This window comes from Rosa rugosa, chromosome 2 (genome assembly GCF_958449725.1).
Source record: "Rosa rugosa chromosome 2, drRosRugo1.1, whole genome shotgun sequence".
Taxonomy (NCBI): Eukaryota; Viridiplantae; Streptophyta; class Magnoliopsida; order Rosales; family Rosaceae; genus Rosa; species Rosa rugosa.
Window position 1 is genome coordinate 63,418,963 of NC_084821.1, and position 18,806 is coordinate 63,437,768.

The 18,806-nt window shown below is 37.6% G+C and overlaps 2 protein-coding genes across 5 annotated transcripts; one reads left to right on the plus strand and one right to left on the minus strand.

Moving 5' to 3' along the window:
- The first annotated feature begins 3,280 nt into the window (after nucleotides 1-3,280).
- LOC133729231 (transcription factor TCP2-like) lies at nucleotides 3,281-10,612 on the plus strand. Of its 3 annotated transcripts, none has more exons than XM_062156722.1 (5): nucleotides 3,281-3,635; nucleotides 3,756-3,839; nucleotides 4,085-4,271; nucleotides 4,829-6,579; nucleotides 10,248-10,612. In XM_062156722.1, exon 4 carries the CDS (start codon nucleotides 5,214-5,216, stop codon nucleotides 6,567-6,569), a length of 1,356 nt encoding a protein of 451 aa, XP_062012706.1. In that variant the 5' UTR covers nucleotides 3,281-3,635; nucleotides 3,756-3,839; nucleotides 4,085-4,271; nucleotides 4,829-5,213; the 3' UTR covers nucleotides 6,570-6,579; nucleotides 10,248-10,612. The 3 variants fall into 3 exon arrangements, with proteins under 3 accessions (XP_062012706.1, XP_062012708.1, XP_062012707.1); XM_062156724.1 differs by having other exon boundaries at nucleotides 4,168-4,271; XM_062156723.1 differs by having other exon boundaries at nucleotides 3,756-3,828.
- A 3,489-nt stretch (nucleotides 10,613-14,101) lies between these two features.
- On the minus strand, nucleotides 14,102-16,562 carry LOC133729232 (F-box protein At5g46170). Of its 2 annotated transcripts, none has more exons than XM_062156726.1 (2): nucleotides 15,033-16,562; nucleotides 14,102-14,547 (listed from the first exon to the last, which is right to left on the minus strand). In XM_062156726.1, the coding sequence occupies exon 1, from the start codon at nucleotides 16,320-16,322 to the stop codon at nucleotides 15,054-15,056; it is 1,269 nt and encodes a 422-aa protein (XP_062012710.1). In that variant the 5' UTR covers nucleotides 16,323-16,562; the 3' UTR covers nucleotides 14,102-14,547; nucleotides 15,033-15,053. The 2 variants fall into 2 exon arrangements, with proteins under 2 accessions (XP_062012710.1, XP_062012709.1); XM_062156725.1 differs by having other exon boundaries at nucleotides 14,102-14,489; nucleotides 15,033-16,561.
- Nucleotides 16,563-18,806: the final 2,244 nt, after the last annotated feature.

The window sequence follows — 18,806 nt, forward strand, 5'->3', positions numbered from 1 at the left end:
CATATTCAACAACTAAAGTTTTGTGAAACAAGAACACAAATAACAACCTTTTTTTTTTAAGAATGAACACAAATAACAACTGAAATGGCGAAAATAAAGAAGCATCAATGATAAGACATACTATTCTCGAGACAACTCCATGAACATGTAACAAAACACTTGAACTCAACTAGGCATTTGGTTAATTAAAGGTATTTTACTTTTATTTTTCAAATCGAGGGTTGGAACCCAATCAAACTAAGAAGTTGCTCAAAAACTCAATTATTTATTTAAACTAAAAGAGTGTATCGAGGAACGTAATACCAATATATATTCCGAGAATTATACAAAATCATGTTTGATACAGTCCACGAACAAGTTAGACTCATACTCTAACCAACTAAATAAACAATACTCCATAACAAAAAAGCAAGCAATATTAGAGCTACACGATTACCTTCTACACACATAATTTCCGAGATATGCAAACGAGACTCTCCAATCTCCCCAATGAGGATACCGTAACAGTAAAACAACGGTCCGACACATTAACCATTGACAAAGCCTCTAAACAGCCTGATTTTCACAACAAAATGGAAGAAGTACCCATCTAGGTATACAAACTTCAAGACCTGCTTTCAAAACCAATACTTTCCCTTTATCTCAAATCTTCTGTGAAATCTATCTCCTTGATCAAATAGGGTTGCTCAAATAATTGGTCTCTCCTGTTGCTACTTTGTTTTCCAGCAAGCGTTGCACAGTGGGTTTCTGTTGCTGCCTCCATAGCCCATACTCCGCATAGTATGATGCCACACAATTAGTGTTATTCTACTATATATCAGGGATGGGTAGGAGAGAGACACAACATTAAGCTGTACGGATCAACAAGATTAATCAAATCTTAAATCCTTTGCTTAAATTAATCAAAACTAAACCACCTCAAAAGACGCCTTTTTTAAAAGCGTGATTAGCTGGGAGGGTGAGTGAGTTCTCAACTCGACATTTGGGTGGGGAGGAAAGGCCTTTAACTCTTTAGGTCTTAAATCTTAACCATCATTTTTTGGCGATTTCCTTTCCATTTCCTTTTTGTGATAATTGGGATTAACCCTTCCACTTAGCTTACAATTACAATCTCACCATTTTAGAAACCTGAATTTTAGGATTTCCATAGTGCTCAAATCTTATGTGATTCCGCACAACTTGCTCGGAGAGTATTTTCAACGGTTAGAAAATCATATAATTCGTGTTCATAAACATTAAGTCCATCGATGCATAGTTGCCGGTTATTTTGCTATGCTGGAAAAAAAAAAAACTAGCTTGAAATTAAATACATCTAGGGTACAAGATGTCTTTATACAGTTGTTAGTGTACACTCGAGTACATGAATGACCTTTTAAAATAAAGACCATTTAAGTAAAACCCTAAAAATTGTGAGTTATTTGGAAGATTCAATAATTTGTGGCTATTGTAGTGTATTACTTCTATCATCAAAGGCTTTGTATTCTTTAAAACTTGGTGGATCCTCATCAAGTTCAATTATGCATCACAATGTAACCTATCAATATACTCGTCTCTAGTAGATAGTTGTGCAGGAAAATACAGGCACAAGAATTGAATGCTCCAACTTTACCATTGAAAGTCCTCTATTGAATCCAAATGAAAGACCCCTTTCCAACTAAGACCTAGTTGAGACCAGTTGTACCCAAACCTTGTAACAGTTCTACATATAGATCATTGAGTGCTCCTGCTTTATGCCCTTTGATTTTTGCAAGGTAAATGCCAAAGAAATAACTGCAAATCTGAGCAGCAAATCAATGATCAATCTCAACTTGCAAATAATTGACGCAGGCTGTTCACAACAATTGACCTTGATCTGTAGAGGCTTTGAATCCTTTTCTAGTTTGTTCCACATGCATGTAACATGTTCAACATGTCTTCGGTTTCAAAGTCAGATCCTTTTAGGGCAAATTATTAAGTTCAGCCATTGCAATTCTAAAAATTAAAGTGGTGTTGGTGGATATGTAGGATTCAGAGAAAGTACCTTGTTGATTATCTTACCAATTTATTCAAGGGGGACTAGCTAGAGTGGTTTGATTTTAACTAGTTTTTGGTACACAATAAGATTGGAATTCATTGCATCCTAGCTAAACTTAAACCATAACATGGACTGCACTCCAATAATGTAACAGGACGTGAATTAATTTTGTTAGTAGCTAGCTCAAAGGGAAAGGACACTTGCATGCACTTATTTGAAGCGTCTTTTATTGACTGAAAATAATGATAATATTAAATGTGAATGGTAGTTCCTTAATGAAAAGCTCACCTAGCTAGTTGGTAGAAGATAGAAACAATGCAAAGGAAGCTAGATCTAATTAAAGATGGGATGTTGTGTGACTTGTGTCAAAGCAAACATTTATATAAAAAAAAAATATGAATCATATTGCATTGGTCATTAACTCATTAAGCATTAGTTTCAATGTTAAATGTCAAATAAATTAATGTGTTTTTCTTAAGGAGGAAAATCCTTCTTTACAGCTAGGTAATTTCTTCCTATATTCAAGACAAGCCCACACCAAGATTTGCGATACATCATGTTGTTTGCGAAGCCAACATGATATCTATTGTTATATAGACTTAAAATATAGTTATGAACATTCTTAAACGTTTTTAAAAAAAAAAACATTTTTCGATTCAAATAAGATCTTATTTTAATATTGGTAATATTAAGATCATTACGGAGTGTATTTTATTTATGTTACTTTTTTTATATATAGAAAAACATCTACTTTAATTCATTTTCATGTAGAAAGGTGAGTGCATGAATAGACTACAGCATATACCTCAACTCACTTGTTTTTTTATACCTACTTCACATTCTCATTTTCTTGTTCTTATATTCCCCATCAATGAAATTCACATTTTTTTGGCTAATTACAATTCTCATGGATTTCATTTGCTCAGATATAATTCTTTCATTTTCAGATATAATTCTGAAAATTATATTCTCCTCCAGAAAATGCTTTGACCACAATTTTTAATTCAAAGTTCCTCATCCTCTTTAGTAAAAGGCGAAAGAACAGTTTGCTCTGTGCTCAACGCATGGCTCCATAGTCCTTCATCCTCTTGAAAATGAAGAAATTACAAAAATTATATACCAAAAAATAGAAAATTACAAAACATCATTTTTTAGGTGGCCCTTTTCTTGTCTGAATTTTTATTATGTCTTCAATTAAGAAATATGAAAAGGAATAAATAAAAGAAAGGTAATAGGGTAAAATGGAAGAGAAGAAAGGGCAAAAGAGGAGAGAAGACGAGTATAGATGTATAAAGTGGAGAGAACGGCGCTGTGTGTGCTGTCCTTTCCCGATAAGCCCGGTGCTTTGCTCAAATGGGGAAGAAGAAGAACACAACTCTCTCTTCTTCACTATTTCTTCACTCTCTCTCTCTCTCTCTCTCTCTTCTCATCTTCCATCACTACTAGAACTAGTGCTACTACTTAGCCCTTAACCCCACTTTTGAAACATTATCAATTTTCCACTTCCAATTTTCAATCTTTTCCTTCCATTTCTGATTACTTATTCCTTACCCGCCAAACACACCCACAACCCTAACTCACTCTCATCTCTAAAATCAACCTCCATATTCTGAGAGCTTGTGTGAGTCTTTTTTCCTTCAATTTTGAATCCTCTGAAGAATAAAGATCGAAACTTTTTTGAGTTTACTCTTTTGGGTTCTTTGTTTAGGTTAGTTAATGAAGCTTTTTCTGGACTTTACAGGGATCAAGGAGCTGTGTGACTGTAAAGCTTAATTTTTGCAAGTCTACTCCAGAAACCCAATTCAAGCTTGGAAGTAATTTCTAGGTCATTTTTTGAGTTTTGTCTTGTTAAACATTGCACCCATCTCTTTCTTTTGAGCTTGAAGTTCTGCAATTTCACATCTTTCCCAGCTGTTTCAGCTTTGAAAATTAGCTTGATTGAGCTTAAATTACACAGCTTTAATGGGTATTATTATAAAGAGTGTTGATAAGGTTTGGATTAGAGGTAGAAGGGGCAATGGGAAGGACAAGAATCTGAAAATTTGTTTGATTTGTTGGTTTTCTTTGCAGCAAAGGAACTGATCCCATCAAGTTTTAATGCTCAGATCTGTGAGCTTTGGATGCTTAAATCTCATTTGCTCATGAATCTGCAGACAAACGATCACACTGCTCCAAGCTTGGCTGTACTTGTAAGTTGTAACAAATCAGAGAGAGCTTGACACCTGTACCAAATCAAAAACACCCAACATTGTTCAAGGTTTGAATTTTCTCAATTTTAAATTAACAATTTTCACCTTTTCTTAATAGTGGGTCTGAGAATATGTCCGGCATTTTTAGGGCCAAGCCGAAGGGTTTAAATACTGAGAACTTAGCTCAAAAGGGTCTGGCTTTGGCCAGATCAGTTGAATCTGAACCAGAAACTAGTTAGCTTATAGCTCTGAGCTATGGCCTGTGTTTATGGGAGAGGAACATGGGTCTCTCTCTCTCTCTTCCTTTCTCTGTTTCTACTTTAGTTATGTTTAAAGCTCATCTTCTTTAAAACCCTTTTCTTAGGTTTAGGCCATTTAGGCTTTTAACTGTTGCAGTATTTTGTTTGCACAAAAACATAAAAGCCAGATCTCTCACTCTCTCTGGAGCTGTGTTCTTTGAATGAGTCTTTATCAGTGTAAATAAATGTGTACGTATTTTAGGCATCTGAAAATGGTTTAATATTAGTCTACTCCTCTAGCTACTATTACATTTACAAGTAAAAAAAGAAAAAGAAAAACTGATTTCTGTTTTTTTTTTTTTTTGCATTTTTTTGGGGTTTTGCAGGGCTGAGCTAGGCAAGGTCTGAGACTAGAAATTGTGCAGTCGCAGGCTTTGCTTTTGGTGAAAGCACTTCTGCTTCTGCAAAAAGGTTAAACGGCCTTCCTGACTTGGACCGTGATATATCACACCGTAAAAAAAGGGCTTTTTATCACTACAGAGCCAAAGTACCTCTCTGAATGATCGTCATCAATGCATAGGACACAGTAACCCCACCTGAACTACTCTTCTCAACTCACTCTAATCACATCCATCTAATCAAGCACTCTTCTTCAAAAGACTCCCTCTTTCTCTCTCTGACCTACCAAAGCTGTCTCTAAAACCCAATTCAGAACTTGCTTGGGTTTTTGTTCTTTGAATTGGATGAGTGTTGAGGCATGAAAGTGATGCTATGGAGGTGGAGGAGATTCAAGCTCAGCAGCCCTGCAAGTTCCCAAGAATTGGAAATGGCGGTAGAGGAAGCACTATAGCCAAGAACCCAGATGAGGAAGACGACGGCGGCGGCGGCCGGGGCCGGGAGCTCAAGAGAGCTGGCGGGGGAGACGCCGGCACTAACCGGCTTAACGGGTGGCACCACTCTCGAATCATCAGGGTTTCGAGAGCCTCCGGAGGCAAAGATCGGCACAGCAAGGTGTGGACTTCGAAAGGGTTGAGGGACAGGAGGGTCCGGTTGTCGGTTACAACCGCTATTCAATTCTACGATCTTCAAGATCGGCTGGGTTATGACCAACCCAGTAAGGCAGTGGAGTGGCTGATCAAAGCTGCCGCTGACGCCATCTCCGAGCTTCCTTCTCTGAACAGCTCGTTCCCCGACACTCCGAAGCAGCTCAGCGATGAGAAGAGGGCGAGCAGCGAGCGGGGGTTCGATTCTGTTGAGCTTGATGTTGATGGTGACCCCAATTATCACCATCAAGTGCAGAATCATCATCAGCTTTGTATGTCGAAATCTGCTTGCAGTAGTACTTCTGAGACGAGCAAGGGATCGGGGCTGTCTCTGTCCCGGTCGGAGATGCGGGTGAACCGGGATAAGGCCAGGGAGCGAGCCCGGGAGAGAGCAGCCAAGGACAAGGAGAAAGACGGCAACAACGACGAGTCCTCCCGCATTGCACAGGCTATTTCTCAAAACGCATCCTTTACTGAGCTTCTCACCGGCGGAATCGGAAACAACAGGAACAACAGTCCCACCGGTCATCAGCAGAACAACAACAACGGCGAGCCCATTTTGTTCCACAAGGCAGCACCACCGATGGACTACTTCGGGTCGAGTCTTCTGGGACTTTCCTCCACCCCAACCCGAAACCACCATCAATTCTCCGGCCAAATCCACCTGGGGAATTCGCTCCCGCAGACAATGTTCAGCATCTCCGGTGACCACAACAACAGCCACCCGGAGATGCAGCATTTCTCGTTTGTTCCCGACTACATCCCTGTCTCGGCAGCAGCGGCCAACGGCGGCGAATACAACCTCAACTTCTCCATGTCTTCTTCCGGCGGCCTTGCTGGTTTCAATAGGGGGACCCTTCAGTCCAATTCATCATCATCACCACCTTCTCTTTTGCCTCACCTCCAGAGGTTCTCTCCCATGGACGGATCGTCCAGTGTACCTTTCTTCATCGGAGCTGCCGCCGCAGCCGCAGCCGCAGCTCCAACCATGGAGAATCACCAGCACCACCAGTTCCCAGCTGGATTGCAGCTCTACGGCGACGGAAGCCGGCATTCAGACCACAAGGGAAAAGCAAAGAACTGATCTTTTTCTGGTAATTACTTGGAACCAATCTTCTTCCTTCTTTGTCTACTTGATCATCACTCAGAATATTAATGTTATTTATGTGCTTGTTTTGTTCTATCATGAATTTGCCTCATGAATGTTTACAAGGGGTGGTTTTCTTCCATAATTAGATTACTATATATAAATAGTTTCCTGGTATGCTTTTTAGATTTAACCTGTAATTTTACGCTAAATTGTAGGCTTTTGTCTTGGTATTGTGAATAAACAAGTGAAGGCATTGGGCCAAGGGTTTATGGGTTTTTTCTATTATATATTATTGTAATGTGCTTTTGATTCTCCTGCATGGATTGCTGTGAATAGGGGATCGGCTGGTTGTCTCCTCGTTTGTTCTATTGTTGGTTCCCTTCTCTCTTAGCATCTGTAAGTCCATCCCATGTCGATGACAGGTGTTGCCATTCAAATGGTGAAGCCATGTGTTAGTCAGTTGGGTTTAGGTTAATTAGGTCACACTAACCTCAGCCTTAGCCTTTAGCTCTTGCGGCTATATATAGCTTTTGAGTGTTGTTTTCTACCTCCTAAACTTCACCACATGGCTGATGCTCGGCGCAGTGTCGGGGGTTTAACTTAGAATTTGATTCGCTTGAAGAACTTACTTGGTTTGTTTTCTTAGCATATAATATAGAGCCCATGCACGTAGGCAGGTATTGGACTATCATGCCAGAAAAATCTGCGCATGAGGATAAAATTTTCTTCAATAATAGTTTATCATCTATAAGAACAAACTGTATATGGAGAAGAAAAAATAAAGAAAGCAATTGTCGCTAACATAGATGAAATAATACAGAGGTGGTTTGTACGTAGCTCTTGTTAAGAGTATTTATCTTTTTATGCACTTGAATGTGATCGGTTCAAATATCATTCTCTTGATATCTTTAAGATAACATAGGTAAGAGAGAGGGGAATGAAATGTTTAAGAAATAGTAAAACTTTTTTCTTTTGGTGAAAATCTTGTTGCAGCAAAACTATTGCAAAGAAGTGAAATGTGAAATAGTAAAACATCTTTTTGTTTTTTATTTTTTTTATTTTTATTTTTTTACTTAGTGTTATTTATTCTCATTATTCTTTTCTTTGGGAAGTTCTACAATATGTTAACATATGACATACATACAATCATCATTTTAAGCACTTGATTAATTAGATGAGAACCTACTACAATTACAACTTTTAAGACTTAATTACTCAAATGAGAACCTACTACAATTACAACTTTTAGGACTTAATTATTCAAATGAAAACCTAATTTACTCTAACGAGGAGCTAATTTACCTTGATGAGGACTTTTTTCTAGTTACCACATGAGTCCTCAAAGTGGTATAAAACATGTTAACGTACCATAGCTTTACCTTCTTTTCTTCGTCTCCAATTTCGCCTTTGTTGCATATCTTTTTCCTGTTTACTTAACTTTAAAACTGTTAAGCAAGTCTAAGATATATGTGAAAAAGAATTAACATGTAGCAACTTGAATGTAGGTATATCAAGGTGATTACTTTGCGTTTAACACGTAGTAATACGGTTAACAACGTTGTTGCTTGTTTTCTCTGAAAGCTTTAGACTTTATTTGTATACCAATTTAGCTTCTTATGTGGAAAGTGGCATTTCTATAACCTCACAAGCCAGCCTGAAAATCAATATTTGGTTTTTAAGGAAGCAAGGACTTTTTGCCATCATTAGCCAACTTTTTTTATTTTTTATTTATCTTCTTCTAAAACATAGTGTTAGGATTTCCATATGATTGACTAATTTTTTTGTTGGCACTACTTAGTTTTCTAATAGTTGAACACCTATATTAGGCCAATAACTTTGTTGGTCTCCAGATACATGAATTTTCATACCACAAGTCTAGATCAATCACAAACACGAGAGGGATAATCAGTACTACAATTAGTGTTAACAAGCCTCTCAACTCACAAATGGTTCTCCACCTCACCAATCTAAACATAAGATTACATCTCATGCAACATGAATTGACTACATTCCTTAGCTTTCCCTCGTAGTCTAGAATCTGAGAACAGAAACTTTCTTTATTTTCTCAGCTCACTTCCTGATTTGCAAGCTTGGTGTGCCAGTCTACTTGCTTAACTAGAGCAAGCTAAACAGGATACTTATTATGAATCTCACACCAACTTTTTCTTTTTCATGTAAAATCCTTCTACCCCATACTTTTGGGGAGAGAAGATGCATCTCATGGTTTAAGGCCAACTCAAGTTCATCACTGTTGCTCTTACACCTAAGCATTAATCTACATTATATTTATCTCTCTAGAGAGAGCTTTGTTGTGATGTCGTTTCACTAATTTAACCTTGGTATGAACTCCAACATCAAGTAGTTAAGAAGATTCGACTTAACCATATGAACCGAGAACTTAGTGCATGGTATCAATTCTATGAACTAATAATCATCAGAATCTGATCCAGTGTCTTCTGGCAGTCACGGACTGATTATAAACCTCTTGTGGCAGATTCTGTCAATGAACAATTTGATCCTCTTAGGAATGTCCTAAATATCTAGGTCCATGTCAGCACGATCCTGTAATGTTTGTTATTGCTTGGATTATGTATGTTTGCTTTTACCAGTATGGTAAGATTTTGGAATTTTTGGACCTTGAAACCTTCATATCATTGACAGGTAGTTTTTCCACCTATACTCCTCTTCAATTCTTTGCGTCAGTGGAGTTCTTTCTTACTTCTTTGATGTCTTCCACTTGCTAAACTAGTGATGGTCTTATACGTACTGACATATCAATTCTTCATTTACCTTCATGCTAGTATAAGCACTACTGACTGAAGTTTCCTGATAACAGTATATAAGATTGTAATAGCTACAGTAGTTTTCTCTGCTCAAAAGATATAGAAAGAAGGAAAAAAAATCAGTTCTGAACTTGAAATAGATAATTATAGATGAAGGGATGACTTAGGAAGTCAAAAGTCATGAACAACTTCAAAACTAATTGTGAGGAATAACTTTAGTGAAAGTTATCTTCCTATGAGGTTAGCTTAACCTAGAAGAAGGTTACAGGAAATCTTTGTTCCTTGCAGAGGATTCTCAAAATAACTCAGAATTTAGGATCAGTCTCCTTTGGCCGAGTGTGATTATGGAAATCCTAGAATGCAGGTCTGATTTTCTGACTTTTAAGGGGACACTTTTATACTGCTTGGAACATTGCATTTTCCATGTTTTAATATGGAATGTCTTTTACTTATGTTGAAAGAATTCCTTACCATAAGTTATACGATGCAATTAGCTTACGTATATTGCATAGCATATGAAATCAGTGAAATTTGCTACCCTTTTGGATAGACAGAATATTGTGCACGCTAGAGCAGTGAGGAACCAGTTCATTCAAGTGTTTTGTTTTCACTATTATCTTATCTTCCACTAACCAAGTAAAAGTTTTGTAGATGATTCACAAACAACCTTGTTCAACCCTAGAATCTGTAATGGATCCATGTATCTTTCTTCTTCATAGTGTAAAAGATTCATGGTGACTAAAAGATGTTTATATGTTAGTGCAGAGTCATGTAAATGTATGTTAGATTGGCTTGATGTATAGTTTCCTTTCTAAATCTCTGTGTCTACTTATATGTGTATAAGATTTGCAAGCTGGCTTGTTTCTAACTGAGGATAATGTTTATGTAGAAAACTGAAGCGAAAGAAGTAATGACAAGCTGCAAGTGAATGCATGCTTCCTTCATCGGATGACAGCTTACTATAATGTTTCTGAAGTTGGTGGTATTTCTGGTTTAACCATTTTGAAGTCATTCAGCTTGCATTCCTTCATTCGGAGAAATATTTACATTTATGGTTTACCTATGCGTGTCTGCTTTGAAGATGTAACTGACAATTCGATTGGAGTTATTCTTTTCTCCCTTCCTCCCAAGTGTTCTTAAATGTCTATACAATCATTTAAGAGAAGTAATTAACCTTGTGAAATGTATTTAGTTTCTGAAGCTGAATATCTATCAGGTTCTAGAAACATCCAATTCATGACATTTCTCATGATACTATTAGTCTAGTTATTTGTTGTTACTATTTTTTCTGGACTCACAAGTAGATTACTTGCATGACTATAAACTATATATTTGGAAATTATAAAAGAAAAAGAGGTGTTTTTATGTATTTGATGTTCGAAGAATTTTTTATAACAATTTTTGCATTTAAAAGAAAAAAAAAACAACAGTGAGGGAGACAATACCATTAGGAATTTTGGAGAATGATTTGGTGATCTAACTTTTAATTTTAGTGTCTTGTACATTATACCTTTAAATTCATGTTTGAGCAACTGTGAGTTTATGACACGGAACAATTTGATTAAAAATAGGAACCGACATGGTTTGACATAACTGGATGTGTCGCAGGATCATCATTTAAATTCACTGTGTCATTTGAAATTCACATGTGCCATCAAATTAATATCTATCAAATATGACTAATATGTCTCAGCTTGTGGAACAATGGTCTAGTGGCATAAGGCTCTCTTTCATATGTTGCAGGCCGTAAATCGACTTACGATAAACTAGTTATTGTATATGAATTATTGACATGATAATAAAAAAATAAAAAAGAGACTTGTGGAACAATGAAATAACGTACTAATTTTTTTTAATGAATTTTGTTGCTTTTCAATTTTGAAAAATTATCTAAAAAAATCCTTTAGAGATTTCGTTTTTTTTTTTTTTTTTTTTTTTCAATTGAAACTCATTTAAAGATCATGTTTTACCAATGATGAGATTGAGATTTAAATAGATTTGAAGCTTTGCATGGTTTAGCACGTTGGGACGTGTCATGGGAGCACCCGTATAATACGTTGGAGAGGTGTCATTTTAAACCTTATTAATAGTCTCTTCTTGAAATTCTTTTGTACTATAAGCTCACTATTTGTCACCCGCATAATTTTAAGAACGTGTTCCAAATCATGGAACACCTAAACCTTAAACTAATTTTTTTAACGAATTTGATTCTTTTTTGTCTTTGAAAAATCGTAAAAAAAAATTGGGTCATGATTTTTGAGTTTTGTCAGTTCAAGAAGTGTCTAAAAATCATAGTTTTGAGGAAGTTTTTATTTTTTATTTTTTTGCAAAAATTATGAAGTTCAGTTTCACAAAGTTGGGGCATGAACTATAGTTAGTTTATAGTCTTTCAACTTTTATTTTTAATTTTCACGTTGAGTATAAATAAACAAGGTTTATATTTAATATTATAAATTCCTAATTAGTTCTGAGCTTTAGATGATACAAATTGCTAAGAGAATGTCATGTAACACGGAATATTATAACATCACGTACATTGTAAAATTTTCGACAAATTTGCGCACATCTTGTAAGCTTGTACTCAAACGTGATCATATGCCTTATGGGTGAGGCCCATAAACCCCCAAGGTTGTAGACTCAAATGAGTGTCTAGCCACATAATCAACAAGAAGTTTAGTATGGAAAAGCCTATGGTAGCACATAGGCCCAAAACAAGGTTGGAAGACTCCATTAGCAATTTCAATTTTCATAGATGGGTTTTATTTTTTGGTCTGATTTTTCATATATGGTTAGATCTGAATATTGACTATAAGAGCAATAGAGAAACACAGAAACGTTTATAAAAACAAATGAATTGGGTACTTTGGAGAAAGCTTCTTGAAAGTACTTCCATTCTTTTGAGAACAGTCGATCAAAGTAATGAACTTTCGCTTTTACACAGTTTAAAGTTCATCCATCAACATGTCTTGTGGTACATAAATGCCTAGTTTGTTGAAGAAGCTTAAACTTGAATGTTAAAGCATGTTCCATCAAGTTTGGGAGGGAAGACAGCTCAAAGTAAGGGCTTCTTTTACAAATGAAAATAACTGCAGTTTGGTACTTCATCTTTGGAACTGCTTTCGTGCTCGTTTTACTAAAATATACAACAAAACAATCTGAGTGTTGCCGACCAATGAACTTAGTAAATTTTTGACATTGCATAACTAGTGAAATGTCCTCAAATTCTGTAAGTTATGAATGTTGCAATAATGCAAAATGGTTTTCTGGGACTCTTATAGTTGGATGGTTTTCAATTAATGTAACATACCCCATATGAATAATTGAATATATCACAAAGATTATAACCTAATTAAAGTCAATAGGGGTTATAAGCAACCGATCGAGCTGCACCTGTGTAAGCTTTGAGTCCAGTCCAGGCTTTATTTCACGTGGATTGTGACTTTGTGAGTGTACAAAGCTAACATATCTCATGTGACTATCACATAAAAGAGGAAGCAGAAGCTGCACAACCAGCTCATTTTCTCCATAATTTAAATAATTGGCCACTCCAAAATTCTCTGTTTCTTTAAAAACTAAACCACAACAGTGAGTCCCATTATTCCCATTTCAATGTCATCCATTTTTTTTTCTTTTCTATTTTTTTTTTCATTATTATCACACAACAACCGGTTCTCCTTGGTACTTAAACGAAATAATTAAACAAATTGGCTCTGTGGGTTTGTGTGGATAATGTGCTTCTTCTAGAACTGAGATTTTCAGCTACAGAAGAATTTCTGGTCATGGCTACTGTGGTGGTTCATACTTCACAGTATTTGGTGGATAAGTCTTATAAATTAGAATATATGCCAAATAAAAGAAACAAAATAAGGAGGAGCACTAAAAATTGGGTCATGCAAGTTGGAATGAATAAGAAGTTTGATTAAGGGGACGACATCAATGAGAATCTTTTGGATTTATCAAGGGAAAGGGTACCTGGAAATAGGCATCTTTTTCTTGCTTTATTTGGCCTAAAAACCCAAAATTCAACCATTTAAATTGGTTCATTGTATTCTACAGCCACCAGTTATCTATGGTGAGATAAGCAATATTCCCATTCACAGCAAGAAGAGGAAAAAGCCATTTTTTTTTATGTTGAAAGCCAAAGAAGGTCAGTCCAAATTGTATATTTCGGCAGCTGACCGACTGTCCTTAATTAATATGTAACCTTTTAAGAAAAATTGCAATTGCTTTTGGTCATTATAGAAATGGCAAACTGGTTTTGTAATACAAGGACTATAGCAAACATTAGATACCATTATCTATACGCTAGTGTAACATATTCCGAATTTTTTACTGTGATCAATTCAGCAACTCTACTCTTCTTTTGATAGCTTGAAAGAGATGGAAGGGATGCAACGATGGAATGAATTGGATCCAGCGATGGAATGAATTGATGCCGACACTGCTTCGGAAGCAAGCAGAGAAGCCAATAGAAACTCATAATTGAAGTCCCAAAAACTTCCTGGAAAGACACTTGAAAGTGCATCTTGATAAAACTTAAAAGCCATTTTAAGCTTGTGTCTGAAATACAATCAGAAGTGTTTCAGTTACACCACCTAGGGTGATCATAAACAATCTGCAGAGCAAGAGTAAAATGCGGAAGAAAGATTGAACCTTCAATTGGTTTAAAATATCAATCAATCCATAAACATTCCACTAAGAGAAGCATGATAGGAAAAAACTTTTAAGTCATTGCTATGTGGATTGAGTGCTGAAATAAACTTTTGACATACATCACATAACCATAAGCATTGTCATTACCTACAATATTCACATACATGGAAGATAGATAAAAGTAAGACCACTACAAGCTCCAAAATCCTTTTATACATCAATTCCAGTTGCATTTGCAGTGAGAGCACTCTTACAAGCAAATGCCTGAAACAAAAACAACCAGCAGATGCATTTCAACTGTGATCTCAAGCATAAATTGAGTAAGATTGTAGTGCATAACCCGCCCTCTCTCAATCCCATCAACATTTGCTGAATGAAGGGCTCTGTAGTTGACTTTGACTACCAATGAGACAGGACCGTTCTCTCTGTTTCTCCCGTCTTCAAAACCATGCAAGTCCCCATTTCCCCTAAAATTTACCTGAGAATCCGATATCAAACTAAATGAGTGACTAAACCATGAAACTTGTACCTTTAGACTGCACAACACAAAGACTAATGACTAAAAATTCATACAATAGAAGTGCAGAATGCTCAAAAAACTACAATAATGACTAAAAATCGACTATCTAACTCTTCTCCCTTTACTCGAATTGATAATTGACACAATTAAGCTACTTTATATCTTGGCCTTCAGATACCGATTACAAGTTGTGTTTTTCTCATTCCCAGAAATTCACAAGACATGCAAATGACCTCATCTCCTTATTATCCATTAAATTTTGATTGCGAACAAGGACTAAATTTCAGACAGTAATGATACAGCAAAAAGAAAAGGAGAAAGAGCTCTTCCAAACTATGAGCTGAAAACAATATACAAACGTCACTTTTCCTATAGTCCAAATGTCAAACTGAATGCCTTGAACTAAGCAAACGCATAAAGACTCTTTCCCAACCGGACAATTAATTGACGCAAGAAATCACTCACACATAAATGCATAGCTACAAATTGCAAAACTTTTACCTGAAATTATCGGAAATCTAATCAAAACGAGTTCATCTCAAGGCAGTAAGTTCTCCTCTTCACCAGCATCTTTGCGGCAGTCCCATACGGCTCCTCAAAGGCAGTCGAAACCCAAGAGAGATCAGAGACCTCCTTCTTGGGGTTGGACTGCTCACTGGGCCGAATAGCAACCAAAGTAGCTCCCTTAAGCACAACCCCATCCGGCAACTCCAACTGGGGCGCGTACCAGAGCCTCATATTGAGGGCCGGCACCAGCGTCCTCTTGGAGGCCGAAGAAGCCGACAATGGCTTCACCCTCAACTCCTCAAGCTGCTCTCTGTTCATGTACAACACCCCCTGCCCGTCGGCATCGGTCAGCACCAGGCTGTCTAGTGTCTTGTGCTCCGAAATGATTGGCTGAAGCAAGTAATGCCGGGCAGAGGCTGCTATCAATGAGCTAATGGTCCACACCACCCTCAACTTCAGTCCACCGTTTGTGTAAAACGAGTCGGGTATGCTTCCGTTATCGTCGGTGACGGCGTTAGCGGGGCAAACCCCATCGCCCGAGCCGGAGACGACGTCGTTGGGCTTGTTGGGTCCGGGTTGAATCACAGAGGAAGCTCCAAGAATCACACAGTTGTCCAAAGTAGACCCGAAATCGGCCCTCCATTTGAGCAAAACGCCGTCGTCTATGCCCAGCTCGCCGGAGGGAAGCTCGATCCGGAGGAACCGAATCTCGTTGAAATTCTTGAGCACCTGAGTGGGGGAGTGGTGCGTGACGCCGGCCTGCTCGAGCTCGCCGCCGTCGTCTTCGTTCCCGACGGCGAGCGACGACGCCGACGAGGAGGACGACGACGATCGGCGGGGACCGAGGAACTGGCCGAGAGCCTGGAGAGGCTTGACAATGCCGCCGAAGACCAACCGGAAGAGACTCGAGAAGGGGGCGCGTGACTTGTCGGAGGCGGAGGCGGAGGGCGAGGAATCGTCGTCGGAGATGACGCAGTCGACCCGAACGACGACGTTTTCGACCTGCGGGACGAGGGAGTGGAAGCGGCGCGAAACGACGCAGCATCGGCCGAGGGCCTTGACGTCGCCGATCTTGTTGAAGACGAGGAGGAGGAGGGAGTCCGGGAGGCGGTCGAAGTGGTCGATGCGGCGGTGGTCGGGTTCCGGGTAGACCCGGGAGGTCAGATCTGGGTAGACGCGGAGAGACGACATGGGTTTGGATTGGAAAAAAGAGAAAGATGGGTCTGGGAGAGAGGAGGCTGAGATGGGTTTGGTGGGTAGATCTGAGAGGAGGGTGGATGGCATAGCAGCTGTGAAGAGGGGTTTCAATTTCAAAGATGGGAGCTTTGCTGGGTTCAAAGGTGGGAGCTTTGCTGGATTCAAAGGTGGGAGCTCTTTGGGTCTGGAAACAGAGAGAAATGAGAGAGAAGAAGAAGAGAGGAAAAATGGTGGGTTGAGATATATCCACGCTACACTTCTGTCATGTTTCGTTTTTAGTAATTTCCGCAGGGAAGAGAAGAAGATAGAGATTGGGATTTTGAGAGAGAGAGAGACAGACAGATAATGTGCTCTGCTTTTTATTTATTTTGTGTTTTCTTTCCTAATTTTTACTGTTTGGGTTGTGTGAAAATGGTGAGTTTTTTTTTTTTTTCCTTGAGTAGATTCTTTTCCTTTCCTCAATTCCTCGTATGTGTAATGGAAAAAGAAAGTTACTTTTTTTTTTTTTAACAGTTATTACCACCTTCATTATTGGCTAATTTATGACTATGGTACTAGGGGGCTGGTTCTAACTCATTGATTTTATGCAAGTGTGGCGAAGGAAATAATGTTTTAGTTGTACATTAAAGACTTAAGTTCCCGGAAATTCATATGTTGAGTTTTTCTATGTGTTATTTATCATGTTTTCTCCATTGTATTTGTCTATCACTTCATCTAGTAATGTTTGTTATAAGTAATAAGCGTCACTCTATTTATGTATTTGAAAGTCACGTCAGTAATAACAGTCAACACCCAATTACACATAGTTATAATAATGATTCGACTCTTTTAGGTTTCTTTATTGGACGACTCTAGATAGCAGCATCACGGTTTGGGGCCCCTTGGCTCTTGTATCCTTGTATTGGCTACCGAAACTGCCTAATCGATTTTCTTAATTATTAAAAAAAAAAAAATTGTTTTCCTATTATAATGATGAAGAGTTGTTTTATTATCTCAAATACCTTAGTATAAGGATGAATTTATATATATAAATGGTCCTATAACTTGAGAAATGTTAATAAAGCATTATCACTAATCGGATATGGGTACGATGTTATTTCTCATTCGGAATAATGAACAAACTTTAAAATTCTAATCTTTATTTGTCTAAGATAAAAGTAAATAAAAGAAAAACATTATTTTACCCCCCTCTCAGAAATAACTTTACTAAAACAAATGTCTTTTCAAAATTCATAGGCTCCATCTAAGGACATGTGCATTCTCCAAGATCGCCCTAACCTTAAGAAATTCCCTTGTGATAAGATGTAAAGGAATTGACGGAGTTTATCTTTCTGCAATCACTACAATTGGCCTCACGCCGACCTTCAATCCTTGTTGACTCGTAATCTAACTCTACATACTTCCTTGCTCAATCAATCGACTAGTGATAAGATGTAAAGGAACCACGTCAAGTCAAATCAACATAACGAGTAATAGTTGAGAAGACGATAGAGCATGAAAATTAGACGAATCGGTAAATTTTTTTACCAAAGATGATGGAGCCGAAAATTGGATTCCAGTTAAACCACAGCAAAAGGGCCCTCAAGCCTCAAGCCAAAACAATTTTCAAAATTATACCAAGTAGTAGTAATATCTTCCAAATTCCAAGTTCCAATTTCCATGAACAAATGGATGAAAAAATTAAAGAAATAGAAAATGGAGATGGTGGGTACGTGGCAAGGAGAAAGTAGTTTAGTATTAGGTAATAGGTAGGAGGAGGCTGCGTGCAACTTGTTTTTGTGATGAATATATGATATGGTGGTCGGGTAAAGACGTAAAAAGCCGCAACAAGGGCCGCAACTAGATCAAGTTGGGTCGGCCGAGACTCCGACTGAGATTGAGGCTTTCCAAATTTGCTTTTCTTTGTTTTTTCTTGTGTGAGTGTGTGACTGTTCTGTACCTAAAATACGTAAAGGCAAGGTTTGATTCAGATGGAACTTCTGGTCAAAAGATTCAGATGCAAGAAACCTATTTTGGAGAACTCGATCGACATCTCGAAAATTCTACTAGCATCTCGAAAAGTCTATGAGTTGGCAAGTAGAACTATGCAATTAGTGCTGCAATCCAAAACTATTAAGAGTAGCTAGATAGCTTGCAAGAATAATACAAAACTAACGGCTGAGGACTTGAGGTCTTTGTACTTTGTTTTCTTGATAATTAATTCTCCACTTCTTTTGAAATATGTAGATGGCAAGAGTTCAGTTTTTGGAGAGAGTTTGAGCTAATGAGATGTAACAATATGTTACTATACCGTAAGCTACTGGGTTTGCCAAGATCCCTTAAGAGATTCGGAGTCTAGGTAGTTAATTATCATATACATTTACAACACGTTTACATACTTGGGATTGAAAAATTTATGAATCGGATACAGCCTGAATGTGAGAGAAAATGAATTGGTATGAGAATGAATCATTTTGACTATGTTCACTAACTATAAGCGATATGGTTTACCATTTCTATCGTGAATTACAAAACTAGTATGATTACTGAAGTGTACCTACTAAGTAAGTGGCCAAGACCTTAATTTACAAA